The sequence below is a fragment of the Hemiscyllium ocellatum genome, chromosome 28, assembly GCF_020745735.1.
Source record: "Hemiscyllium ocellatum isolate sHemOce1 chromosome 28, sHemOce1.pat.X.cur, whole genome shotgun sequence".
NCBI classification, from domain to species: domain Eukaryota; kingdom Metazoa; phylum Chordata; class Chondrichthyes; order Orectolobiformes; family Hemiscylliidae; genus Hemiscyllium; species Hemiscyllium ocellatum.
In genome coordinates this window covers 21,726,128-21,754,041 of record NC_083428.1, presented here as the reverse complement: position 1 = coordinate 21,754,041, position 27,914 = coordinate 21,726,128, and the positions used below count along the sequence as shown (strand labels likewise).

Here is a 27,914-nt window from a genome sequence, read left to right as displayed (position 1 = left end):
TTTAAAGGTATATTTTGATGTTTTTGAATAGATGACTGAATGGGTAAGTGAAGGAAGTGGGTATTTGGGTAGGGGGCTGGCTGAGTTAGTAGCTGGGGGAATTGCTGAATGAGAGGGAAGGTGAGTTTGGGTTGTGCAGGGTGACTTGTAATCAGATCAGTGGGTTGGTTGGGAGAGTAGTCAGGTTAGATTGGGAGGGTAATGGTGTAGTTTTGGCTTAAATTTTCTGTATATCACACCAGAAATAGGAACAATGTAAGTAATTGTCATTTATCTCAAGAAGGTTGGAATATAAAAGCACCGTTGTGCTACTGAGACTTTATAAAGCTCTGGTTAGACCCCATTCGGAGTACTGTGTCCAGTTTTGGTCCCCACACCTCAGGAAGGACATACTGGCACTGGAACGTGTCCAGCGGAGATTCACACAGATGATCCCTGGAATGGTTGGTCTAACATACGAGGAACGGCTGAGGATCCTGGGATTGTATTCATTGGAGTTTAGAAGATTAAGGGGACATCTAATAGAAACTTACAAGATAATACGTGGCTTGGAAAGGGTGGACACTAGGAAATTGTTTCTGTTAGGCGAGGAGACTAGGACCCGTGGACACAGCCCTAGAATTAGAGGGGGTGAATTCAGAACAGAAATGCGGAGACATTTCTTCAGCCAGAGAGTGGTGGGCCTGTGGAATTCATTGCCGCAGAGTGCAGTGGAGACCAGGACAGTCTTCAAGGCAGAGATTGATAAATTTTTGATGTCACAAGGAATTAAGGGCTATGGGGAGAATGCGGGTAAGTGGAGTTGACATGCCTATCAGCCATGATTGAATGGGGAAGTGGACTCAATGGGCCGAATGGCCTTACTTCCACTCCTATGTCTTATGGTCTAATTGGGCCCTCAAACCTGCTCCACCATTCAACAAGGTCAAGGCTGACTTAATTGTGAAGTTAATTTTCCTGTCTGTCCTCCAGGATTCCTTCTTTTAAAAAAAAGTTGGATCAATACCTGTACTGTGATAAAGTTATCAACTCAGAACAAATAAAAACATTTACAACCAAATTTATTCACAGCTTTATAGTTCTGAAACCAATTCATTATATGGTTACTCTAAAGAAAGTTAGAGATAACTTCAAATCCTTTATTATTTACATTTATATATTATTATACAGCTCTAGAGTGGATGTATCCCGAATCCATGCCTTCTTGGCTCAGAAGTCCACTCTACCCAGCCCACCTCCTCAAACACAGACACTGACTGACTTCCTGCAGGTGCGTGACGCATTCAGTATGTGACCGAAACCAGAAAAAGGACCTCAACAATTACAGGGACTTGATTCGTTTTTTTAAAAAAATCCCATGACATTTCGCCACACAGTATTTGTCTTATTTCGTGCTTTGTTATCGCGAAAGAAACACGGGATGTTATTTCTCTTTAACCGATTGATGGAGTGGGTCAGGCGGATTGTAGTCGGAGCTGCGCCCGCGGGTGAGACAGGACCCTGGGTGAGGTGTTGACGGTTGGAAAGCGATGAGTTCCAAGCGGAGCCGGAGCCGGGACAGGGACCGGGACCGGGACAGGGACAGGGACCGGGACCGGGACCGCAGCCGCTACAAGAGGAAGGAGAAGCGGCGCCGCTCCCGGTCAGCTTTCCGGGACGGGAGATGCAGGAGGAACCGCAGCCCGTCTCCCCGGCGGTTAAAACCGCGCTCGTCCCCCGCCCGCTCCAGGAGCCGGTCCCGTTCGCCGCCGCTTTCTCCCCGTCCCGCCGCCGCCGCCGCCTCCTCCTCCTCCTCATCCTCATCATACTCCTCCTCACCCTCACCTTCACCCTCCGGCAGCCCGAGCAGTGTCAGCCGCTTGCTGAGCCTCCAGGAGAAGCTGAGGCAGAAAGCCGAGAAGAAGCAGCAGCGAGAACTGGCCAAGGCCATCGAGACCCCGGAGGAGAAGCGGGCCCGCCGCCTGGCGAGGAAAGAGGCTAAAGAAAGGAAGAAGAGGGAGAAGATGGGCTGGAGCGAGGAGTACATGGGCTACACGAACGCGGACAATCCATTCGGAGACAACAACCTGCTGGGCACCTTTATCTGGCATAAGGTTAATTGTCCCGCACACATTTGCTGCTGAATGTCAGGTTCTGAACTCTAGCCGCCCTTCGTTAAAGGTTGACACTAATCTTAAAGCTGACCTGCTCATCATCTTAATAATGCTCAGGATTCATGCGACATATCTTCTGCTCCCAGAGGAGGAGCATAAGTTTGGAGGCTGGAAGGCCACTGAAGTAGGGGGCTGGAGGAGGCTTTCCTGTCTCCACTAGAATTAAATTTGGGATGGGAACGTTGGCTCTTCTGCCCTGCCTCCATTTGAAGCCCTCAACTGGCCCATTGAGGATCATCTATAGGATGCAGTACCCTGCCCCTAGGAGTAACTAAGCTGCATGAGGGCTTTTGACTATGCAATGTAACTAACAAATTAACCAATTTCGGCAGTTTATTAAACTGAGGCTTGTGAAAGGTCCCTTAGTCGGAAGCATTCAGTGTTTGTCAAGAGATTGGACATGGAGTGGGAATTGTCATTGAAAGTTGACATGTACACATGCACACAAACAAAAACCACTTATCTGATATCTTTGTCCTGATTGTTGTCCTGTCAGCTGACATAACCAACTCTGGCATTGCCAACCTCTGGGCAGCAGCTCTCTCTGGGGGTGCATCTTGAGCCTTATTTTCAGCCCTCTTACCAGCTCTAGCCAGTTGAGAGCCTTGCCTCTGCAGCTAGACTCTGCCATTGGTATAAAGGAACTTGAATTTATTATTCAGCTGCTAGAAAATGCTTTTCATCCAATGAAGCATCCTTAAAGCGTTGTTTAAGGTTGCACTGTAGGAAATAACAGCACTCAAGTTGTTGTGGTTCTGTTCGCCGAGCTGGAAGTTTTTGTTGCAAACGTTTCGTCCCCTGGCTAGGCGACATCATCAGTGCTTTGGAGCCTCCTGCGAAGCGCTTCTTTGATGTTTCTTCCGGTATTTATAGTGGTCTGTCCTTGCCGCTTCCGGGTGTCAGTTTCAGCTGTCCGCTGTAGTGGTTGGTATATTGGGTCCAGGTCGATGTGTTTGTTGATGGAGTTTGTGGATGAATGCCATGCCTCTAGGAATTCCCTGGCTGTTCTCTGTCTGGCTTACCCTATGATAGTAGTGTTTTCCCAGTCGAATTCATGTTGCTTGTTGTCTGCGTGTGTGGCTACTAGGGATAGCTGGTCGTGTCGTTTCGTGGCTAGTTGATGTTCATGGATGCGGATTGTTAGCTGTCTTCCTGTTTGTCCTATATAGTGTTTTGTGCAGTCCTTGCATGGTATTTTGTAAACTACATTAGTTTTGCTCATGTTGGGTATCGGGTCCTTTGTTCTAGTGAGTTGTTGTCTGAGCGTGGCTGTTGGTTTGTGTGCCGTTATGAGTCCTAAGGGTCGCAGTAGTCTGGCTGTCAGTTCTGAAACGCTCCTGATGTATGGTAGTGTGGCTAGTCCTTTTGGTTGTGGCATGTCCTCGTTCCGTGGTCTGTCTCTTAGGCATCTGTTGATAAAGTTGCGCGGGTATCCATTTTTGGCGAATACCTTGTATAGGTGTTCCTCTTCCCCTTTTTGCAGTTCTGGTGTACTGCAGTGTTGTGGCCCTTTTGAATAGTGTCCTGATGCAGCTTCGTTTGTGTGTGTTGGGGTGGTTACTTTCATAGTTTAGGACTTGGTCTGTGTGTGTTGTTTTTCTGTGTACCCTTGTGGTGAATTCTCCGTTCGGTGTTCTCTGTAGGAATGGGAGTTGGCTATCCTTTTCTTCTTATCTCGTGAATCGGATTCCTGTGAGTGTGGCGTTGATGATCCGGTGTGTTTTTTCTATTTCCGTGTTTTTGATGATTACAAACGTGTCATCGACATATCTGACCCAGAGTTTGGGTTGAATTTGTGGTAGGGCTGTTTGTTCTAATCTTTGCATAACTGCCTCTGCTATGAGTCCCGAGATTGGTGATCCCATGGGTGTTCCGTTGATTTGTTCGTATATCTGGTTGTTGAATGTAAAGTGTGTAGTGAGGCACAAGTCCAGTAGTTTGGCGTGACGGCACTGTTCACTTCAATTGACAAAACCCTAGCCAGAGAAACAATAGCCAACCTACTGGACATACATAACAGAACACAGGAGGCCGAACCTATCAACCAGGACGGCATACTTAAACTACTGGACCTGTGCCTCACCACACACTTTACATTCAACAATCAGATATACGAACAAATCAACGGAACACCCATGGGATCACCAATCTTGGGACTCATAGCAGAGGCAGTTATGCAAAGATTAGAACAAACAGCCCTACCACAAATTCAACCCAAACTCTGGGTCAGATATGTCGATGACACGTTTGTAATCATCAAAAACACAGAAATAGAAAAAACACACCGGATCATCAACGCCACACTCTCAGGAATCCGATTCACGAGAGAAGAAGAAAAGGATAGCCAACTCCCATTCCTAGACGTGATAGTACAGAGAACACCGAACGGAGAATTCACCACCAGGGTACACAGGAAAACAACACACACAGACCAAGTCCTAAACTATGAAAGTAACCACCCCAACACACACAAACGAAGCTGCATCAGGACACTATTCAAAAGGGCCACAACACACTGCAGTACACCAGAACTGCAAAAAGAGGAAGAGGAACACCTATACAAGGTATTTGCCAAAAACGGATACCCGCGCAACTTTATCAACAGATGCCTAAGAGACAGACCACGGAACGAGGACATGCCACAACCAAAAGGACTAGCCACACTACCATACATCAGGAGCGTTTCAGAACTGACAGCCAGACTACTGCGACCCTTAGGACTCATAACGGCACACAAACCAACAGCCACGCTCAGACAACAACTCACTAGAACAAAGGACCCGATACCCAACATGAGCAAAACTAATGTAGTTTACAAAATACCATGCAAGGACTGCACAAAACACTATATAGGACAAACAGGAAGACAGCTAACAATCCGCATCCATGAACATCAACTAGCCACGAAACGACACGACCAGCTATCCCTAGTAGCCACACACGCAGACAACAAGCAACATGAATTCGACTGGGAAAACACTACTATCATAGGGTAAGCCAGACAGAGAACAGCCAGGGAATTCCTAGAGGCATGGCATTCATCCACAAACTCCATCAACAAACACATCGACCTGGACCCAATATACCAACCACTACAGCGGACAGCTGAAACTGACACCCGGAAGCGGCAAGGACAGACCACTATAAATACCGGAAGAAACATCAAAAAAGCGCTTCGCAGGAGGCTCCAAAGCACTGATGATGTCGCTTAGCCAGGGGACGAAACGTTTGCAACAAAAACTTCCAGCTCGGCGAACAGAACCACAACAACGAGCACCCAAGCTACAAATCTTCGCACAAACCTTGAGCGCTCAAGTTGCATGCATACATGTAATTTGCGTTGATTTGTTGAGGGTGAAATGTAGGCCAGGATACCAGGAGAACTCCTTTGAAAAGTGGCACGTTATCTTTTACTTGCACCTTGGACGAGTTAAGACCTTTTATTTAAAGTCTTGTGAGGGTGCCATGTGATAGTTGAGAAGCTGGTTTTGAAATTGTGTGCAAGTGTTGTTTTGGCTGACTTTTGTCATTCATGATTTTTCCTGGATTCCATATTGTCCAAACTCTGCCGTTTCTTACTTAGCAGTTATTGCATACATTTAATTTGATGTGCTATACTCTCTCAGAAATTGATCTACTCTTGTTAGTAAAGTTGCTTTGATGGTTAAGTGATGAAGTTTACCCAGGATAACTTGTCTACTATGGGATCTCTTACATCTATTTGAAGAGGCAGATGGAATCCAGGTCTAACAGTACTGTACTATCTGCACCAAAATTATTATTAGTGATTTTATGATGTTGGTTCTTTTACTTGTACTGAAATTCCCAACCTTGTGATTGAATTGGCATTGAACCTTCCTAACTAACCAAAATCAACTATAAAATGTTTTAAGATCTTGCACTCCTGGAACTCTGGCCTTGTGGACATAATGAATTCCTTCAGTTTTCCATTTGTGATTGTGCCTTCAGCTATCTAGTTCCTAAGGGTAGAATTCCATCCTTAAATCTCTGTACTTCATAAGAAATGACTTAAAAAGAGGATAGCAATCTACAACTAAGATTTTGGTCTCCTGTCCTAATATCTCTCTGTGGGTCAGTGCTTCCTCAGGTTATGCTCTTGTGAAACGTGCTGACACATTCTATTCATTAAAGTTGTATTTTTCTATATTTGCAAATCATTGCAGGAAAAGCAGTTGTCTTTTTAAAATTCTAATAGATAACATTGCAGATATTTTCTAATCCTCCTGGTCAGTGATGTTATAACACACCTCTGGAGCAGGTGGCACTTGAACCCACGTCTTCTGTTTCAGAGGGAGAGACACTATCAGTGTCTCAATAACATTGCATTGTAACAGATCTAAAGGAGCTTTCATCAAAGATAATGCTTCCTTTGAGGTCTAATTGACTGAAGTCTCCTCTGATTGAGGTATATAAAATGCTGAAGGAGGTTGACAAAGTTGATTGAGAAAAGATTTTTCCTTGACAGGCAATCTAGAACAAGAAGTCAGAATTTTAGAATAAGGAGTAGCAGATTTAAAATGGAGATGCAAAATTACTTCTTTCAAAGAATCATGAACCCCGCAATGTAGTGGATAAAGAGATTTTGAGTAAAGTTTGAGGAGTTGGATGAATTTTTAAGCAGTAATGAATGGAAGGGTTATGGAAAGCAAACAGGAGTTCAGGTTGCAATCAGCCATGACTGTATCAAATAGCAGAGCAGGCTTGAGCGACTGAATTGCCCATTCCTGCTTCGAGTTCATATGTTTGATTTTATAGATTTTTCTCTATGTTCAGAATAGATTATGGTTCAATAAATGTTTCTGCTTAAAACAAACTTTTCATTTCTTTCATTATAGGCTCTGGAAAAGAAAGGAATTAGTCACCTAGCTGAGAAAGATTTAAAGGAGAGAAACAAGCAAATTCAAGAAGACAATCGCTTGGAATTGCAAAAGGTATCGGTTTAATATGTCTATGTTCTACAATCTTCCATTGCAATCGTACCTTGTGTTTTGCAGACAGGAATTAAATACATGTCTCAGCCATTTTTTCATACTGGTTAGTTGTAACTGACTGTTTGGAAGTTAAAGTTCATGGGATGTTTTTATTAACAAAAGTAATTAATTCAATATATAGTCTGCAGTGTTTTTCTTAAAATAAGATTGAATTAATAGTGTTACCTGAAATGTGAATGTCCCTTGTTAGAAATTGACTCGTCTCATTCTAAACAACATTTTCCATAAAGTGATTTCTCTGAAGTTTTGTGTTTAATATTCTTCTTCTTCTTAGTTTAGTCATCTGCAAATTTTGAAATTATCCCCTGCGCATCACAATTAATATATTGCAGAAAAGGCAAAGATCTCAATACCAACCCCTTGGAAACTCCGCCACAAGCCTTACTCCACGAATAATATCTATGGACCATTAATCTCTGTTTCTTATTGTTCAGTCAGCTTTATAGCCGCATTATTCGTAACCCTTTTATTCCGTAATTTATAATTTTCCTCAAGTCAGTTGTGTGGCGCTTTGTCAAGTATCTTCTGGGATTCCGTGAACACAACAAATGAGAGCAGGAGAATGGTATGAAGTTATAACCATTTGGAGAGCCAGTGCGGTCACCATGGCCCAAAATGGCTCCCTTCTGCACTGCAGCCTTTCTGAGATTCCATAAATGTGTAACACGTTTTATTGGTTCTATTTCGCTGCATGTTTCTTTTATTTGCTTCTGTTGGTTTAAGATAATATTAGAAAGTTATTTAATCGTCATCCACAGAAGGTGGTGGAGAAATTTCTTCTTAGTTAGCCATAAGTTACATTGAAAGAAATCCAAACTCTCTGTGCAGTTGGTAAATGTTGGAAATTGGTTATTGGAACAACTGATTAGAGTTTGGTTTGGAGTAAATTTTGTCTGCAAATATGAGGGTGAGTTATAGAGTAGAAAGTGAAGGTTATTCATCATCTTTCCAGTTTCATATATCAATTCAAGATCAGAAAAGCATGAGTGTATTGAAAAAACCTTGTTTTGTCAGTAATATTTTGACAGATTTCAGGCTTGTCAACATTTTTTTACATTAAAAATTGTTAACATTTTATCAGCAAACTAATATCAATTTTGTATCAGTTTCAGTGAGAGCAAAGAATAAATAGAAACACGTAACCGATTTATGGAACAAATTTACACTTCTAATGTAAACATAAAACTGGTAAATCCCTGTCCTGTAAATGAATAATACACATTCTACAAACCTTTCATATGTGAATTAAAGAAAAGAGCTAATTTATGAACCATAATTTGGATCATTAATTTTACATGCTTTTGGTTGTACAAAACTGTTTCATTTGGCCAACGTGCTTTTTGGTAAAGAGTTCTTACACATTCTATTATGGCTGTAGGTGAAACAGCTACGTCTGGAACGAGAGCGGGAAAAGTGCCTACGGGAACAGGAATTGGAAATGTTACAACGTGAGAAGGAAGCAGAGCATTTTAAGACCTGGGCAGAACAAGAGGATTATTTCCATTTACAGCAAGCTAAACTGAGGTAACCAAAACAAGTTATATTTTTGGCAAAGTGCATTGAAACAAGCTATTCTGTATTCTTTACATTGAAAAAGTGTAGTTCTACCTCTATTAGAATATCATTTGTTCAGTTACGGGCATTATAATCTGTATTTTTAGACGGAAAGTGAAGTGACAATGTTTCTGGTGAGTTTTAGTACATTTTTAGAAATAAAACTTAAGGAACACCAAACATTTACATGTCATGTATGTTTGTTTTTAAAATACTATAACAAATTTGCTGAACTATTCAAAATTAAACCGAAGTGGAATTTTTATTTTTGTTTGGCTTGTTTATTTTAATAATCAATTCTGATAAGTTTACTATTTGATCTGCTGCTGAATCTCTCTCTCCACTAAAGAATTCAACAAAAACAAGGTGCTGAAAATGCTCAGCAAGAAGGGCAGCATTTGTTGAGGAGAGAAATATGAGACAAACTTTTCAGGTCAGTGGCCTTTCGCCAGAATTGAATTCTGATGGAAGGTCAACTTGAAGTGCTAACTCTCTGCTTCTATCTCCAAAAATGCTGCCAGACTGTTCAGTGTTTCCAGTATTTTCTGTTTTTATTTCATATTTCCAGCATTCTAAAGGCCTTTCTTTTAGTTGAGGTGTTCGACCCTTGTAAAGAAGTGACAGGTGACTATGATTGTCCTTTAGAAAATAAAAATAAAATAAACAAGTACAATGCATCCTTTAGCAGCCATGTGACTTCTTCTGGAGGCATGTGTGCATGAGCCATTTCCACTTTTCACAAAGATTTATTTGTGGATTTCATTGACTAGGACAGTATTTATTGTCCCAAGGGCAGTTAAATATCAATCACATTGAGAATCCAGAATCACATAGGTCAGATCAGGTAAAGGCAGCAGATTTCCTTCCCTAAAGGTTTTTAATGAACATTTTGAAAGTTGGGTGAGATAAGATGTACACTTTAAAACCAGTCACTATGGATAATAGTAAAGATGATCAACTGAAAGTCAAAATTAATTTGAACATTTATGCTGTATAGCATGCAAGTGTTAATTTCGTCTTGATATGCAAATCTGAACGGGTTTCTCTGGAGCTTGGAAAGTAGAAGTTTGTTTGTGTAATGTTATGCTTCATTCCTGCAATCTATTAGTTTATTTCATCTCATACTTCTATCCACCTTTTACACAGTGTACAATATAAAAGAAAAATATATCTGAGTAATAGCATACTTCATATTGATTTATTTATGTTAGTGAGAAGATAGCTGTCAATTTGTTCTTCTGTTTTAGATCAAAGATCCGCATTTTAGGAGGCAGAGCCAAGCCAATTGACCTTCTTGCAAAGTACATCAGTGCAGAGGATGATGATCTAGCTGTAGAAATGCATGAACCGTACACCTTTCTAAACGGGCTGACTGCATCAGACTTGGAAGATCTTCTTGAGGATATCAGGGTGTGTCCCAGTTCATGCCCTCTTCTTTGGTGATGTCTTGATATCTTGTCACTGATTATTCTTTTTTTATTCACTTGTAGACTGTGGGTGTCACTGGGTGGCCAGCAGTTACTGTCCATTCTTAGTTGTCCTTGAGAACGTGGTGGCCAGCTGCGAACTTGAACCACTGCAGTCATATGTGCTGTAGGCTGATCAGTGCCCTTGGGGAGGGCATTCTAGAATTTTGACCCAGCAATGAAGGAACAGTGATACACTTCTGGTCAGTAGCTTGGAGGGGAACTTTGCAGGTAGTGTTGTTCCCACGAAGGTTCTAATTTAGTTTGCTACCTTGTCAAGGCAACTATGGATGGTTAACACATGATGGCATAGCCAATGATGTATGCCTTCCCTGAGAATCTTTTTAAAAATCTTGCTATTTTTCTTATCAGAATGCTAGTTTTGACATTGCAAAGTATTCCAGCACACTCCTCATTCTAAATACTAGAAGTATAGAAACTTTCTCACAGCTACTTCTAACTGCAGCTATCAAACTGTAGTAATAGAGAACTGCATGCAATGACTACCTTGCTAAACCTTGGAGCCTGCTCCACTTTGTTTGAAATTTTGTGGCTTGGGAGAAATGTTCAAATGTTGAGATGGTACTAAATAGGAGCAGATCTGAAACAGTTCAGTTTAAAATAACATGCATCAGTATTTCTTGTAAAGTGTAGTTGTCTCAATATTGAGAGTCCACTAGTGTAGTCCTGATGTTGGGAGATGACATTTATTGGTCCTCTTCAGTCTAAGAGCTGATCAGCTCCAGCGCTGATAAGTAATCAAGATAAAAGCATTTAATTGGCTTGGCTTTCAACCAACTTGCACTGTCAAGATTTGTCTGAGAGGGTGTTTCAGATTTGTGTTAAATAATTGATCCCCAGAACTTTTAAAGTGTATTGAGATATTGCCACTAGATGTCACAGTTGCACTAAAGTTAAATTTTCACAAAATGTGTAAATTGCTCAAAACACTTTACAAACTTAAGAATTTTGTGGGAAATTAAATGTATGAATAGCTCAAGGTTTGTTACCAGACTTTTGAAGACATGGACGGAAAGAATTCTGAAACAGTGAGGCAGCAATGACTGAAAGTTTACAAGTATAACAAAACTGCTTGGAATGTTGTGGCTTTATGCTGTAGCTGTTTCAGATCCTTCTTGTCCTCCCCAGTGATTTATCTTGCACAGGTTGAATATTTTAAGTTGTTAAAAATTAAACTTCCTATTACGCTGTCAGTCTGAGAAGGATAAAAACATGGAAAGAGAGGAAGACTACTTTTTTTTAAGAATAAGCAAATCATGGCATGTTACGTGATTCAGCTGCCCGGGGATCACATGAAGATGGAGGAGTTCTTTCTCTGTAGGAGATTCAAAGCTTCTATGATCACCAGTTGTGAATGGTGTGTTTCCTATCTGGTGCAAGGGTAAAATGTATCTCTGAACAGATGCAGGATATTTTGCATGAAGAAGTAGAAAAGCTGGAAAGAGGATTCTTATGGTGTAGTGTTAGTGTCACTTCCTCTGAACCAGGAGGCCTGACTTCAAGGCCTACCCACTCCAGAGATGTGAAAACATCCTTGGACAGTTTTATTTTAAATAACTTTTGGCTATGCTCGGTATTATGATCCATGTTGGAATCCACAGCAAAGATAGGATAAATTTTAGAGTTATCTTTCAGATAAGAGAATCAAAATCTTTTATAAACCTATGAAAAGCAAAGGAATTGTGGAACCTGGTGGGGACTGAAAAGAGGAAGTTTTTTTTGTGGAAAAATGTTAATAAATGTGCATTTCCCACCCATCTTCACAAAAGGTCCATGGAAAGGCTTTAGAGAACAATGACTACTTCCAATACCTCGGAAGTGTCCTATTGACCAAAGTCGCTATTAAAGAAGAGATCCAGCATTGCCTCCAGCCTGCTAACACAGCCTTCGACTGTCTGAAGAAAAGGATGTTTGAGAATAACAGCGTCAGATCTGACCCCAAGATCATAGTTTACAGAGCTGTGGTGGTTCCTGCTCTCCTATATGGCTCTAAGACATGGACTGTCTACAGTAGGCACCTCCAGGTGCTGGACCAGTACCAGCAATGTTACCTATGCAAGATCCTGCAAATCCCAGGAAAGAAAGATGCACCAATATCAGTGTCCTTGGTGAGGCCAACATCCTCCACATCAAGGCACTGACCACCTTTTATTGACTACGATGGGCTGGGCACGTTGTCTATAGGACTAACATGAGATTCCCCAAGCAGATGCTCCACTCCCAGCTTCGAAACAAGTGAGCCCCATGTGAACAGAGGAAGTGCTTTAGTGATACCCTCAAGGCCTCACTGACGAAGTGCAGCCCCAATTACCACAGACACCTGAGAGTTGCTGGCCAGATATCGTCCACAGTGGAGGAGCAGCATCTGGGAAGGCATTGAGCACCTCAAGACTTGCCATTGGGGAAATAATTGGAAGCCAGGCGAAAGAGACCTTGAGTGCAGGTTCATAGCTCCTTGAAAGTGGAGTCGCAGATGGATAGGATAGTGGAGAAGACGTTTGGTATGCTTTCCTTTATTGGTCAGAGTGTTGAGTACAGGAGTTGGAAGGTCATGTTGCAGCTGTACAGGACATTGGTTAGGCCACTGTTGGAATATTGCGTGCAGTTCTGGTCTCCTTCCTATTGGAAAGATGTTGTGAAACCTGAAAGGGTTCAGAAAATATTTACAAGGATGTTGCCAGGATTGGAGGATTGAGCGATAGGGAAAGGTTGAATAAGCTGGGGCTGTTTTCCCTTGGGTGTCAGAGGCTGAGGGGTGACCTTATAGAGGTTTATAAAATCATGAGGGGCATGGATAGGATAAATAGACAGAGTCTCTTCCTTGGGGTGGGGGAGTCCAGAACTAGAGGGCATAGGTTTAGGGTGAGAGGGGAAAGATATAAAAGAGACCTAAGGGCCACATTTTTCATGCAGAGGGTGGTACATGTACGGAGTGAGCTGCCAGAGGAAGTGGTGGAGACGAGTACAATTGCAGCATTTAAAAGGCATCTGGATGGGTATGTGAATAGGAACGGTTTGGAGGGACTAGATTGGGTTGGGATATCTGGTGAGCATCGAGAAGTTGGACCGAAGGGTCTGTTTCCATTCTGTACATCTGTGATTCTATCACTATTTAAATAATGCGAAAGTGAATAACTTCATACTTAACCACATTATGATGCATTTGCCAAGTATTTGCCCACTTGTTCAACTCAATTACTTTGAAGTTTCTTCCCTTTCACCTCTCTCAATTTCTTGGTTTTGTGTCATCAACAAACTTGGAAGAATTATGTTGATTCTCTCAGCGAAAATTGTTGATGTATGTTGTGAATACCTGGGGCCCTAGCACTGATTCCTGTTATACGCCACAAGTTGCCATCTTCCACGGTGAAAAAGATTTGTTTGTTTCGATGGAATTAAGTCAGTTGGAAGTGGATGTGTGTGAAAAATTAATGATGGCAGATTTCTGTTTGGTCATGAGGTGTGCAGTGGTTAGCTGTGTTAGCATTCACCGCCAGTGTTCACACATTACTGGTGGGCGTGTATCCCTTTGGATTGAGTTGCTGTGGAACTATTAATTAGACTGTGTTAAGAATATTTTGAACACTTTTTGTGTAGATAAACTTCAAAGGGAAACATTTCAGTAATTAGACTGTGACATGATTTAGAAATACAAACATTTAACATTATGCATGGTCTAACTACATGCCAAATTGAAAATCCTTGTGAGACTGACCGACTTTTATCTTTTCTCTAAGGTCTATATGGAGTTGGAGCAAGGAAAGAATGCTGACTTTTGGAGAGATATGACTACTATTACTGAGGATGAAATAAGTAACCTGAAAAAACTTGAAGCTTCTGGAAAAGGACCAGGTAAATAGAAAGAAAGTGGCCAGTTTGAATTTATTTAAGCTGATTCTTTCTCATGAACAAGTTATGTTACAAATTTGCAAAACTAAAACTGTGCGTGCGAATAAATATGCCTTGGTCATTTCCCAGACTCAAATGATTTAATTTTTGCTATAATATAGATTTCATACAAAATCAGAGTCGAACTAGACCATTTGGCCTCTTGAGCTTGCTCCACCATTCAGTATGATCATGAGTATCGACCCATGATTAACCCTTGATTTTGCCTACCTAACCAGATCTATCCACCTCTCTTTTCAAGGTAGTTGCTGATGCTGCCTTTGCCCATTTCCGAGACATCGTTCAAATGTTACACAACCACTGGAAGAAAAAGAGGTCCTTGGTTCTGAAAGGGCAATAAAACACAAATAATTTTAAAGTAGTGCCCCAGTCTGATCCACATCCATCTTGTCAAGGCCATTCATGATTTTGTATACTTCAATCAAGTCACCTCTCACTCTTCTAAATTCGTTTTGAAAACAAACCAGCCTGCACCATGTATCCTCATAACGCAATCCTTCATTCTAAATACCAGTCTAGTAAACCTTCTCTGAAACACCTCCAACACAGTTACATCCTTCCTTATATAAGGAGACTAAAACTGCATGTAATATTCAAGATGTGGCATTGCCAATTCCCATTATATTCTTCCTTACTTGTGTGTTCAATTCTTCTCATAATAAAGGATTTCTTGATTACATGTTATACCTGCATATTAACCTGTTGTGACTTGAGCACCTACATCCTTCTGCACCTCAGAATTCTATGTCGGTCTCCATTTTAAGTAATACACTACCTCTTTTTTTTTAATTTTTCCTACCAAAGTAAACAACTTCACATTTCCCCATATTATACTCCATTTGCCAGATCCATGTCCCCCGTTCAATGTTTCTATGTCCATCTTTATGCCAATCTTGGTGATACCCAATCTAAATCATTTATATAAATTGTAAATCGTTGAGGCCCTGCAAGACCAATTGTGAATCCACTTTGTTTTCTGCCAGCTGAAAGAGGCTGGGGGGGGACTTCAGACTTATTGGGCTGACACTTTTGCCCTTTCGTTCCCTTCATCTGCCTCACTCTCAGTAACATCCTCCTGTCTCTGTCTCTGACTAAATCTGATGACCTAGGCAGTGTGATTCAAAGAATATGATTTAAGTTTCCTCCCTCCTGTTATGCATCATAGTGTCTGTTCTTTAGCTTCCACCTCAAAGTCTAAGCTGAATCTGCTTGAACTTCAGACTCCTATTGCAGACTTGTTTGCCCTGGGTCATGTTGACATACCAGACTTCCCACATGCTACAGCCTTGACACATCATCAGAACTGCCATTCTTAATGAGTTTTAATTATTTGATCATATGATTTACTTGTGTTACATTTTATAAATACTTTACCTCCAATTTGTGTACTATGTTAAAGTTTTTGAATAAAAAAGACCTTAACCACTTTGCAAAAGTCACCAAAACAACCATTTACAGAAAACTAAAATTAGAACAAGATTTGATGAGCTATTTTATTTACTCAAAGTCCCACCAATCAATTTGGGATCCAAATGGGGAAAAGGAAATGGCTCCCTTGGCTGAAAAGTTTATCCAATAGCATGATATCTAGTTTTAAAATTAACATTATAACCGGTTGACACCTATAACAGACTGGCCTGTAGTATGTTAATTGAATAATAATAACTGAATAATTAGGAGTGATCCAGGAAAAATTATATCATCAAGAGTGATCACTGCTCTGGTCATGTCTGATGAGGAATTTCTGTGCAGTACAGGAATACTGTTAAAACATTTCCTGTAATAATAATAAAAAGTGTTTTTTTTTCTCTCTGCCAAATGAAACTCTGTTTTCAGAAAGAAAAGCCTGTCATTTCTATGTTGAACGGTGTGTTAGTTGTAATGATTGGTTACTGTGTTTGTATTTGTCCATTTCCAAACCTAATTTGTGCTGTGAGGCATCCAGGTAGTTTTGTATTCCTCGTCTATGCATTGCTGCTTTAGAAATCTTTACAATTTTTTTGAACCTATTAATTATTTCCTCCCTGCACCCTTTCAGACTAAGCCTACTTTGTATTTAAAACTGTTACTTCCCAAGTTTAATTTGAATACTTGTGTTGTGAATTCTAGTAATGTATATGAAGTCCCAGCCTTCCAGTCTCTGTCTGCTGGTGTTTTCCGATCTGTATCGCGCCTAGGTTCCTAGTGCAAGTTCTGAGTTCTGTCTGCCTCCCTGAACCAGCCTATACTGATTTCATTTTCTGAAGTTCCTGATACGTTCATTGTCCATTTTATGATTCTGACTGCTATCTACTTGCACTCTGGCATGCAGAGAAACAGTGCAGCAACTCCTAAATGTTTGGAACTGAAAAAGAAAAAGCCTGCAGTATTTGAACCAAAATGTTAAACTAATACTCCTGGTGGAGCAGGTTGTGATCTGGACACCAAGCAATGGTTTAGGAGGTCAAGCGTAGTATGAGAAACCACTTGTAGCAAGGCCTGTCAATGACTGAGAAATACTGCTAATGCCAGCATGTTTTATTTTTCTTTGTGGGAGTGCTTTCCACTTAGACTCCAATAGACTCATTTGTGCAGCAACTTAGAGCTACGCAACATGGTTACAAGGGGAACGAACCTGTATGAAACAGTGAGAAGCAATGTATGGACAATGTATAAGGCTTGAGGGTTAGAGAGAACCAAACAAATTGTGAATAAAGATCTCCAATATAATTTAATGTTCACTCAGTGAAGGATTTTGTTGTTGAAAACCCAGATCCATTTTTGTTTTCTTTGAAGGGACTGTTGGGAAATGTATTTTTGTAATCATGTACACATGTTAATCATGTTGTAGTTGGAATACAAGGATGGAGCTCTTGGACCCAGTCATCAACTTTTAATACTTAATCAAATCAATATAGGTCTTGTTCCACACAATCTCAAGATTTATTTCTCTGTTCTGACTTCCATGGCTCCCAAGACTGACCAACATTGTAGAATGGTTAGGAAGGTTAGTTCGCATGGAATCCAAAGGGAGCTAGGCAATTGGATACAAAATTGACTTGAAGGTGGGAGATAGTGGGTTGCCTTTCAGACTGGAGGCCAGTGGCCAACGGTGTGCCACAGGGATTGGTGCTGGGTCCACTGCTTTTTGTCATATATATATAAAAGATCCACATCCAAATACAGGGGGTATGGTTAGTAAGTATGCAGATGTCACCAAAATAGGTAGTGAAGTGGACAGTGAAGAAGATTATCTCAGAGTATAATGGGACCTTGATCAGAGGTACAAGGGGTGGCAGATAGAGTTTAATTTAGATAAATGAGGTATTGCATTTTGGTAGACCAAATCAGGATAGAACTTATACATCTTATGGTAAGGTCCTGGGGAGAGTTACCGAAAAGTAGGACCTAAGGATGCAGGTACTGAGTTCCTTGAAACTGGAGTCACAGGTAGAGAGGGTGGTGAAGGTGTTTGTCGTGCTTGCCTTCATTGTCAGAACACTGCTTATAGGAGTTGGGATGTCATGGTGTGGCTGTACGGCTGTAGTGAGACCACTTTTAGAATGCTGTATATTCTGGTTTCCTTTCTATAGGAAAGATGTTATTAAACTTGAGAGTGTTTAGAAAAGATTTGCAAGAATGTTGTTGGTGTTAGAGGATTTGAGTTATGGGGAGATTGAATAGACTGGGTTTTTTTTTCCCTAGAGTGTCAAAAGCTGAGGGAATGAACTTAAAACATTATGAAGGGCATGGATAGAGTGAATAGCCAAGCTCTTTTTTTTTTTCCCCCTAGGGTGGGGAGTCCAAAACTAGAGGGCATAGGTTTAATGTAGGAGGGGAAAGATTTTAAAAGGACCTGTAGGTAACTTTTTCATGCAGAAGGTGGTGCATGTATGGAATGAGCTGCCAAAGGAAGAGGTGGAGCCAGGTACAATTACAGTTATAAGATATCTGGATGGGTACATGAATAAGCAGGGTTTAAAAGTATGTGGGCCAAATGCTGGCAAATGGGACTAGGACAGATTGTGATGTCTGGTCGGCAGGGACGAGTTGGACTGAAGGGTCTGTTTCCATGCTCTATAATTCTATGATTATGAATAGGCTTTTAAGGCTTAGCGATGTCCAGAATGTAATATAGTTTGTTGCAGGTAGTTGACCTTAAAGTGTAATCTGGCTCAGAATAGGCTGCTCATGATCTCTAGACAAAAATTTACTTTTAACTCTTTGCAAAATTCTAGATTAAGGTTTAGGCTATTAAAAGAAATATCTTCCTCGTGTCATGTTAGTTCATTTGCCATTCACCTATAATCTGAGTCCTTTGGTCCTTGACGCTTCTACAATACCAATTCTACTCTGTCCATACTACTGATTACTTTGAACTGTTACTCCGATGAATTGATAAGCAAAATATTTAAGTTTTGAGCTGCTGCATACTGTTCAGTGCTTAAAACATTGCCTCCCAGACTTTATACCAGTGTGACCCCATTTTGAAACTTGAAAATTAATGTGATCATTGACTGAGAACTGAGACCGCAAGGTTTCAGCTGATATAACTGTCAAAATTCCGTAGTGGTCTGTTGTCTCAAACCTTGCAAACTATTTGAGGTCTTGACCCCCACTTTCGAGAAGCTCTGACTTAAAATGTCCATTTATCTTGGTTGATCATTATACAACACATGCATTTTGTTAAATGTGGTTCATAGGCTTTGTAAGATGTGATAGCATATGAAAACCATCTTCGTTTTATGCAATTGCTTCCTCTGTGTATCTACTACACTGGTCAGGTGGATATTGAAAGTAAATGGTTAATTTGAGTCCTCAAATCGACTCTTGCAGCTGTGATGGAGGTATACCTTCAGCACAGAATAGAAAACAAATAATAGTACAGTCGCAAAAGCAATAGGTTTAATATATCATGCATGGCTCCTGGGTGTGAACATTCTACTAGATGATAGCAGTGCTTATGTAAAAATTTTAGTGGCAATAGTAGATATGTTCCTTCCTCTAGAATTTTGTTCAATGCTAAACAATTAAATAATGCTGTTTCTAATTCACTGTTTTTCTTTAACTTCTTGTCAAGGAGAGAGAAGAGAAGGAATTAACACTTCAGTGAGCACTGATGTCCAGTCAGTATTTAAAGGAAAAACTTACAACCAGCTTCAAGCGTTGTACCTGAACATTGAGGCAAAGATCAAAACTGGTGGTTCAAATCTGGACATTGGCTATTGGGAATCGTTATTGCAACAACTCAAGGCATATATGGCCAGAGCCAGGTAGGACTGAGCACAAGGGACAGAGGGCACTAAAAAGGATTCATAATTAGAGGGGTTTTTTTTTGTTGAATGCAGTGGGGCTTTGCGGTGTATTATGGATTGCTGTGAAACCATGCATTTCAGAGAGGCTGTTGGTTAATGAGTATGAAACTTTTGACTCATTCAGGTCTGCTTTTCTATGGTTCTAAAGGTACTGCTTGGTAGAACTCGACACATTCTGGAGTACTGTTGGCATTGGATGATACATATTAGTATGTATCTGTGTGAATGTTACAAATACATAAGCAATGGAGCCCTTTTACATGAGCTACGGATTACCCAAGTTCATATATGATCTTTGGACAAAGACAATCAGCAAGCTTTTTGTCCACTAGCCATCCTACACAGAAACTGTATCGGGCTATTCAGTGCATCATGCCTCAGTATATAGCCTACACAAAGTGAAGGTATACAAATAGCCTTTAGTTGTATTTATCTTTTATGTCATGAATAATTTTGGTCTCATTCAGTTCTTTAAGTTGTACATTTATAGTGCACATATAATGCAGTGATTATGATTTCCAAATTCTGGAATTGTCCAAATGTTGGAAAGTGGCAAATGTGCTGCTATTTAAGAAAAAAGGAAAGAACAAGGAACTACAGACCAATTAATCTGACATTACTCCTTAGAAAAATACAGGAATCCATTATTAATACGTGGTAACGTGCACTTAGAAGACTATAACTTGATTATACCAAATAGAAGTGGTTTTACAAAAGTGAAATAATGTTTGATAAATCTGTTAAAGGTTTGAGGATGTAACTATTAGTGTATAACAGGGAACTAGTGGGTGTAGTACATTTGGATCTTCAGAAAGCATTTGTTAAGGTGCTGCACAAAAGGTTGCACAAGGTGAGCTAGTGGAATAATATACTGGTAGATAGAGAATTGATGAAAGGACTGAAGACAGCAAAGGAATAAAAGAATCACTTTCAGGTTGGGAGGCTGTTGACTAGTGGGGTGCTGCAAAGCTCACTTCAGGAACAGCAACTATTTAATCATTTACATTATCATCCTGGAAACAGTGTTAATGCATCCAAATTTTAAGACCATGCAAAGCCTGAAATTTTGGGAAGTGATGTAATTGACTTTGGCAGGTGGAAGAGAAAATGAGAATATTTTTCAAATAATGTGAATTTATTAAGTGGTAGTGACTGGAGAGATTTGGATGAACTTAAAAAGGCAATATATTTGCTGATATCCAAGTACAGCAAGCATTAAGGAAGACAAATAGTAAATGATTTCAATTGCAAGGGAGTTGAGTACAAGAGTGAGAAAGTCTTACTGCAATTTATAAGAGCTTTAGTGAGGCCAAGTCCGGAGTACCATGAATAGTTTTGGCCTCTATATCTAAAAAATGCGTCTGAGGTGAGGCAAAAAAAAGTTAATTTTAAATTGATTCCTGAAATAAGACCATTGTTTTATTATTGACATTAAGTCGAGTGGGCCTGTACTCTGAAATTGAGAAGAATGAAAGGTGACCTCATTGAAACCTGTAAGATTCTTCAAGGATTGACAGTACAGAATTTGGCTGGAAAGTTTAGGACTAACGCTGTTATCCCTGGATAAAGTATCAGGTCACTTAACAAGATGAGAATAATATACTTCATTGACATGGCTTGGAATTTTGGAATTCTGTACTCCAAATACTGTGGCATTGTGGATATTCAAGACAGAGATCCATAAATGTGTGATTTTAAGGATGTCAAGATGTCAAGGCAGGGTAGATAAATAGCGGTGAGGCAAAGACCAGCTGTGATTTTATGTGACAGTCGAGCAGTCACAAGCAGTCTTGCTTCTGTTTCTTTTATTCTTTATCCTAGTGAGACATTAAATGGTCACAGATTTGTCCTTTATTTTTTCTGACATGTTACTTTATTTGGATGAACTGTTACATATTTTGTATTTGTGATGTTTCTGTCAGACTACGTGAAAGGCATCAGGATGTGTTGCGTCAGAAGCTTTACAAACTGAAGCAGGAGCAGGGCGTGGAAAGTGAACCCTTGTTTCCCATTCTAAAGAAAGAATCAGAGTCTCCCAAGGAAAAGTATGTATCCATGCTGTTTAAGGTCTGTCTTCTATCTGGTTATTGCAGATAACCAGAGCACTTAGAATCACTTTTTGTTTGATAACTTGAATAATGAATTAACCTAATTTCTTAATGTAGGATCATTGTTTAGAAGCTATCACACTAAATGTTAGCATTGCCACATGTTGGAGACAATTTTAAGATTAAATGTGAGTGAGCCAGGTAAGTTCAACTTTCATGATGCTCGTTGCAGTCAAATGTGCATTCTACTGACCACAAAGATAACTGGAAAGAAACAGGTTAAAAGTTTTGATCAAAGTAAAACATTTTGAGTTTCAGATGTTAATGAATTGGCGATGTTTCATTGTCATGGTTTTCGATGTTCTCCTATCCACTGGATTACAGCCTTGTATTATTCTGATTATTAACTTTCAGGATGGTTGAGAGCAACAGGACGATTTCATGTTAATCAAGATCTTTGATTCCATTCTGTGCTTTCGTGGAAATTGTTTTTGAGATACCTATGGAAACTATGTTCTGTGTTACAAGTGATTGAACTCAGTAGGCTCACTTGAGACAGCTACATTTTATAACTGTCTTATTCTCATTTACTTGTGTACTCAGAACTGAGCAATCTGTCCTTCTCCAACAATTGTAATACAAAAAATGGAGGAGTTTCTAAACAACGTGTGGCTGCAGGATGATTCAGTCAATAGCATTGTCTATAAAAGACCTTTTTTTAAAAAAAACTTGTTCTTTATTGACACGGAGATGAAATATCTTCGCTGACCACTACCACCTATAAAATGGGCTTTCCAGCGGATACATGGAAAACCATCAGCTGTAAATTTGCAGTGTCAAAATCCTGGAATTCCCTCCTTAATAGTATTGTGGGCAGACCTAATGCACATGGCCTGTTCATTTCACCAAGGCTCTGTCTCAAGGGCAGCTAGGAATGGCCCAGCTAACAATGCCAACATCCTATAAATGAGCTCTAGGATAAAGCAAAATTGAAGCTATCGGTTGTACTGATTCTGCATCCAATACTACTTTATACTGAAGCATAAAAATAACTAATTATGTGAAATGATAGGGTTATGCTTATTACTAATTTCAGTTGAATTGCTTTGGCATTATTTCCAATTAAATATTTTGGCACCTTACACTGCTGTAAAGTATTTGACCCAAATAATAATTTTATACAGGATGATGAACTGTTAGTTATTGTGGAATAGTTTTATTCATCTTCAATCAGAGATTGCTCTGCCACTTCTAGATCAGTCAATGTGGGAAAGCTTTATGTCATGGGATTGTTGAATTTGAATCTCCCTCTCTAGGGAGAAAAAAAATTGTCTTTTTTTATTCTTGTAACATGCATCTATAAGAAGTAACAGAAAATGGCTGGTGTCAATGAAATAAACTCAAATGTATTTTTGTACTCTACAGTTTGTTTATCTGAATATTATTTTGTTTTCATTAGAGTTGACGAAACAGGTCGAAATGAATTACATCAGAATATTTGCGTGCTAAACCAAAATCAACAAGTTGAAAATGAGTCATTCTTCGCAATTCCAAATAAAGAGCCTCCATTTCCTAAGGACAGGTACATATCTTTGTTCTTTAAGTTTCTGTGCTGTATGTGTCTGTTCTGGAGACCCAGAAGTTTTAACTACCTATTTTATGGCCTGTTGGTGTAGACAGCAATTGAATTTTGGAATTTATTAAAGCAGCTTCACACAGTAAACATTTGCAATCTTGTCAGTCCTATGACTTCAGTCACAAAATCCTTCCTCTTGGAATGCCCTCCATCCTTTTTTACCTTCTGTTATATTTCTTTCTTAACTTTTGTGCTAGTGATGAATAATCTTTAGTCTCATGCTTTCTTGCCTCTTGTCTGCCTAACCTCCCTGTAACTTTATCCCTTTCCTCTGGCCCTCTGCCTTGATCCATACAGGTACTTTAGTTTAGAATTCCCAGGTATAAACATAATTTCTGATGTTCAGAATTTGTTATTTGCTATATCAACCTTACATTATACTCCAGAAAGCTGATTTCTTTAAATAATTAATATTGGCCCAAAGACCAAACTGATTTTGTGTTTTGTATCTTGAAATAGCCTTCCAAATTTAGACAAGCAAATAGTTGTATGAACAGCTGGGGCAACACTCCTCTGGATTGAACGGAATAAATCCAAAAGAAGAATCAAATGTGTTTATGCATGTTTTGGCAAAACTGTTCCTCTTTTCCTAATTAGCCAACCATTAATGATGGAAATATTTTGAAAGTGATTCCACTTTGATGGTTTTGAGGCTCTCCAGCTATCATTTCTAAAGAGTGAGATTCTGATTTTTAACTATATCCTACAGATCAAATGAAAACAAGGAAGTACCGGGCACTTCTGCCTCAGGCACTTCAGAAACAAATGAAGAAGATGAGAATGCAGAACCGGAAGCTGAAGGAGAGGCAGTGCTTACTGAGGAGGATCTAATCCAGCAAAGCTTGGATGATTACGATGCTGGCAAATACAGTCCTAGGTTACTCAGCCCTCATGAATTACCTATGGACACCCACATAGTAGATGCTGAAGAGGATCTGCAAAAATTAATGATGGCAAGGCAACAATTGCAAGTGACAGGTAAGTGAGTAAGCAATCTTCTGAAATCTGGAATTTTTAAAATAAACTGTTGCTTTGCACTGTAGCTATTTTTCTAGTTATCTTCATGAAATGCAGTGTTTGCAATTTAAGTTTTACAAATTACACATTGTTCCACACCAGAGTCTCTGAAATGTTATCTTTCCTTGGCCAAGGTTTTCGATGAAAAGATTATTTCATTTTATGTGTATCTGTTCTTGAAGGTCAACCTTTGTTCTGACATTCCATTCTGACAGTCTGTTTACTTTGCTGAAAACTGCTTTCAGCATTATCTCAATAAGGATGCCCTCCCAACCTATTTGTGATAACCAGTAACTTTTTTATTGGTTAAAGTTTGTTAGTGCAATCATTTTATTTCCTATTCTCTGACTTAGCTAGCAGCTTCTTATTTCTGTATCCTAACTGTGTTCCTCAAATTCTGAACAAAAAGCAAGAGGGGAAAGTACAATTATGATTGAGTAAGATATGTGCAAGCTGTTCTTTAGTTTCTAAGCATCCATTCACAGCACTTTAACGTGCTACAAGTCATGATTATTGAGGCATTTTATATAATCGGGATCTGTGCTTCAAATTATCTATTTTAGTGATTATAACCTATAGTTTATTCAAGTAATTAATGTTTGCTTTGTTAGATTATGTTATCTTCTGTTTTGTATCTGGTTTATTGTTTGTGTAGGTGATGCTAGTGAGAGTGCTGAAGATGCTTTTGTACGCAAAGCCAAGGAGGGAATGGGAACTGACGAAGCTCAGTTCAGTGTGGAGATGCCCTTAACTGGTAAAGTCTACCTTTGGGCTGACAAATATCGTCCAAGGAAACCCCGCTTCTTCAACCGTGTTCATACAGGCTTTGAGTGGAACAAGTACAATCAAACCCATTATGATTTTGACAATCCTCCTCCAAAGATTGTCCAGGGTTACAAATTCAACATATTTTATCCAGACCTTATTGACAAAAGAGCAACCCCACAATACTTCCTAGAGCCGTGTGTGGACAACAAAGACTTTGCAATTCTACGCTTCCATGCAGGCCCTCCATATGAAGATATTGCTTTCAAAATTGTGAACCGTGAGTGGGAGTACTCTCACCGGCATGGTTTTAGATGTCAGTTTGCCAATGGGATATTTCAACTATGGTTTCATTTTAAAAGATATCGTTACAGAAGATAGAAGCTGCTGAGTAAAAGGATATGACTGTTTGTTTGTTGTGTTTTCATTGCATTCTTTTCTGAGATTGTCGACCAGTAATGAATGTTGCAAAAGACTTTAAAACAGTGTTCTCAAACAAGACTGAAACACTTTTTTTTCATAATGATGAGAGATAAATTTTAATCCCTTCTATACTGTGATTTTTCTAGTAAGCTTCTGTGGTCATGGGAATGCAAGCTAATTATAAATTCAAAATACTGCCCTGCTGTAAGAACAATCTCCTAAAATGACTTTGCATCGTTTGAGGTATATTTGTGTTGTTACTTTGATCTCTATTGCAAGAACTTGGAAGTTCTTTTTTCCATACTTTTTTTTTAGTAGGAATATAAAAATTGGAATAGGCTGTTTTAATCCCTCAAGCCTATTGCACCATTCTTGAGATCATGGTTAATCTACAATTCAACTTCATTTGCCTGCTTATGTTCCATGACCCTTCATATATCTGGTGACCAAAAACCTATCAAACTCTATTTGAAAATTAATCATTTATATATAGAAATTCTCTTCAACAAATGATAATTGGTACCACCCTTTGCGAGAAGAAATGTTTTATTATTTAGTTCTTGATAAGGCTAGCTTCAATTTTTAGACCGTTCTTTTCTCCTCCTCCCCCTCCCACAGCCCCCGGTCCTAAACATTCTGACTGTTTTTTTCCCCATCAACCCCAGTTGTCACCCTTAATATCTTAAAGCTTTGATTAAATCATCTCTTGGCTTGCTAAATCTCTAGTGTCTTTTCATAAAAATTATCTTGATTTACTGTTCTGTGAACTGACACAGCCCTATAATGTTTTGTCCCATGCAACATTACATTGAGATCCTGACTTGCCATAAAATATCTAAATATAAAATCTTGGATGGTGTTATTGGCAAAGGAAGACTCCAGTTCTGTAAATTCAGAATTCTCCAGTTCAATAACTGTTTCATCAATTATGGTCAGTTTTCACACAGTAAGATTCCACATGCCTCTATTTATAGATATTTGTAGTTAGTATTTTTTTAAGGGATAAATGCTAGTGCAATGTTTTTTTTTGCTGAATAAAGCTATGGATTGTTTACATCCACCTAAGCAGTGAACTTGGGCCTTTAGATGATGTGTCAGCGGGATGGCATGCCCATATTTAATTAAGATCTGGACTAAGGCTTGATGCCACATCTTTGTATTTTCAGATATACTGTATAGGTAAAACTATTGACAGACTCCTAAATGGAGATGCCTCGCAGTAAAAAATACACCTAATCTGTATCAGTTGAAATTTTGTCATGCTGTCTATTAGCATTTTGCACTTAGAGCTTGTAAAATAGGATAAATATTAGTAATTGGTTGAAATTATTTACCTATCAAAACTCCAAATATTGTAATGACTTTGATTTTTACCACTACTGTTGTGTCTTTGAACCAATGAAGAACGAAAAGCAGGAAGCAGAGTTAACTTGAATTGACCATTTTTCCTAAAGCTGTCTTTAACTCAACAATAGTTACAAAAGTGATCAAATTGCTCAAATTACTCCATGCAATTTTTGTCTGTCATTTCTTTTCAGGTGACCGTATACAACAGGCAATAATATTTTACATTACATTTTTTTTAAAAAAGAAATAATTCTAAAAGAAGTAAATAAAATTGCATATAAGAATAGTTGCTATGTGATAGAAATTCCACCAAATGTCCGTTCTTCTTGCTGTAGTTTCAATCGGAAATGCACTTCTCATCCTGGAATTTTCAGCTGTGGTCAGCAAGTTCTTTTTGTGCATTAAATGAAATGTTTCTACTCCAGTGCTGTGAAACTATGATCCAACTGCATGGTGGCTCAGTGGTTAGCACTGCTGCCTCACAGCACCAGGGTCCCAGGTTTGATTCCAGCCTCTGGTGACTTCTGTGTGGAGTTTGCACGTTCTCCCCGTGTCTGTGTGGGTTTCCTCTGGGTGCTCTGGTTTCCCCCCACAATCCAAACGTGCAGGTCAGGTGAATTGACCATGTTAAATTACCCATAGTGTTAGGTGCATTAGTCAGAGAGAAATGGGTCTGGGTGGGTTACTCTTCGGAGGGTCAGTGTGGGCTTGTTGGGCCAAACAGCCTGTATCCACACTGTAGGGGATCTAATCTACAAACTTATAATCTGTGTCACATGAAAATAAGATGAAGACTGAGTTTTTTATTTTAGTTCCTGTAAAGAAATTTTGTGTGAGGTGTATCGTGCAATTCACTGTTTAGTTTTTTTTGTCATTAACCATAGTAATTGTTGCAATTTGTTATGAACATTAACTAAAACAGTTTAAAGTCATCTTTTCAGCATATTGTACAGTTTTCTTGATGATTATCGATGATTAAGTCAGCAAAAGCTAAAGATTCCCTAGGCAGTAAGGCAAAAAAAAATGTATTTTTCTGATTCTAGAAATAATTTCTGGAAAAAAGGGTTATAAAAATTTTAAATAAAAATTTTACTTTTTAATGGTATCTTGATGAGTCTTGTCCTGTGGTACTTTAAGCAACACAATTGAGAAATGTTGTGGTAAGCTTTTCATTAGAATCCAAGCTAATTAGTGATACTTCTATCTCGGTTCAAAGAGTGGTGCTGGAAAAGCACAGCAGGTCAGGCAGCATCTAAGGAGCAGGAATAT

The 27,914-nt window shown here is 39.3% G+C and overlaps 1 protein-coding gene across 1 annotated transcript; it reads left to right on the top strand.

Annotated features, from left to right (window-relative positions):
• Window positions 1-1,499: 1,499 nt before the first annotated feature.
• On the top strand, window positions 1,500-27,702 carry cactin. Its single transcript, XM_060846430.1, has 10 exons — window positions 1,500-2,093; window positions 7,010-7,105; window positions 8,544-8,689; window positions 9,967-10,129; window positions 13,944-14,058; window positions 19,175-19,367; window positions 21,332-21,454; window positions 22,917-23,039; window positions 23,803-24,071; window positions 24,766-27,702. Exons 1-10 carry the CDS (start codon window positions 1,530-1,532, stop codon window positions 25,254-25,256), a joined length of 2,283 nt encoding a protein of 760 aa, XP_060702413.1. The 5' UTR covers window positions 1,500-1,529; the 3' UTR covers window positions 25,257-27,702.
• The last annotated feature ends 212 nt before the right edge of the window (window positions 27,703-27,914 follow it).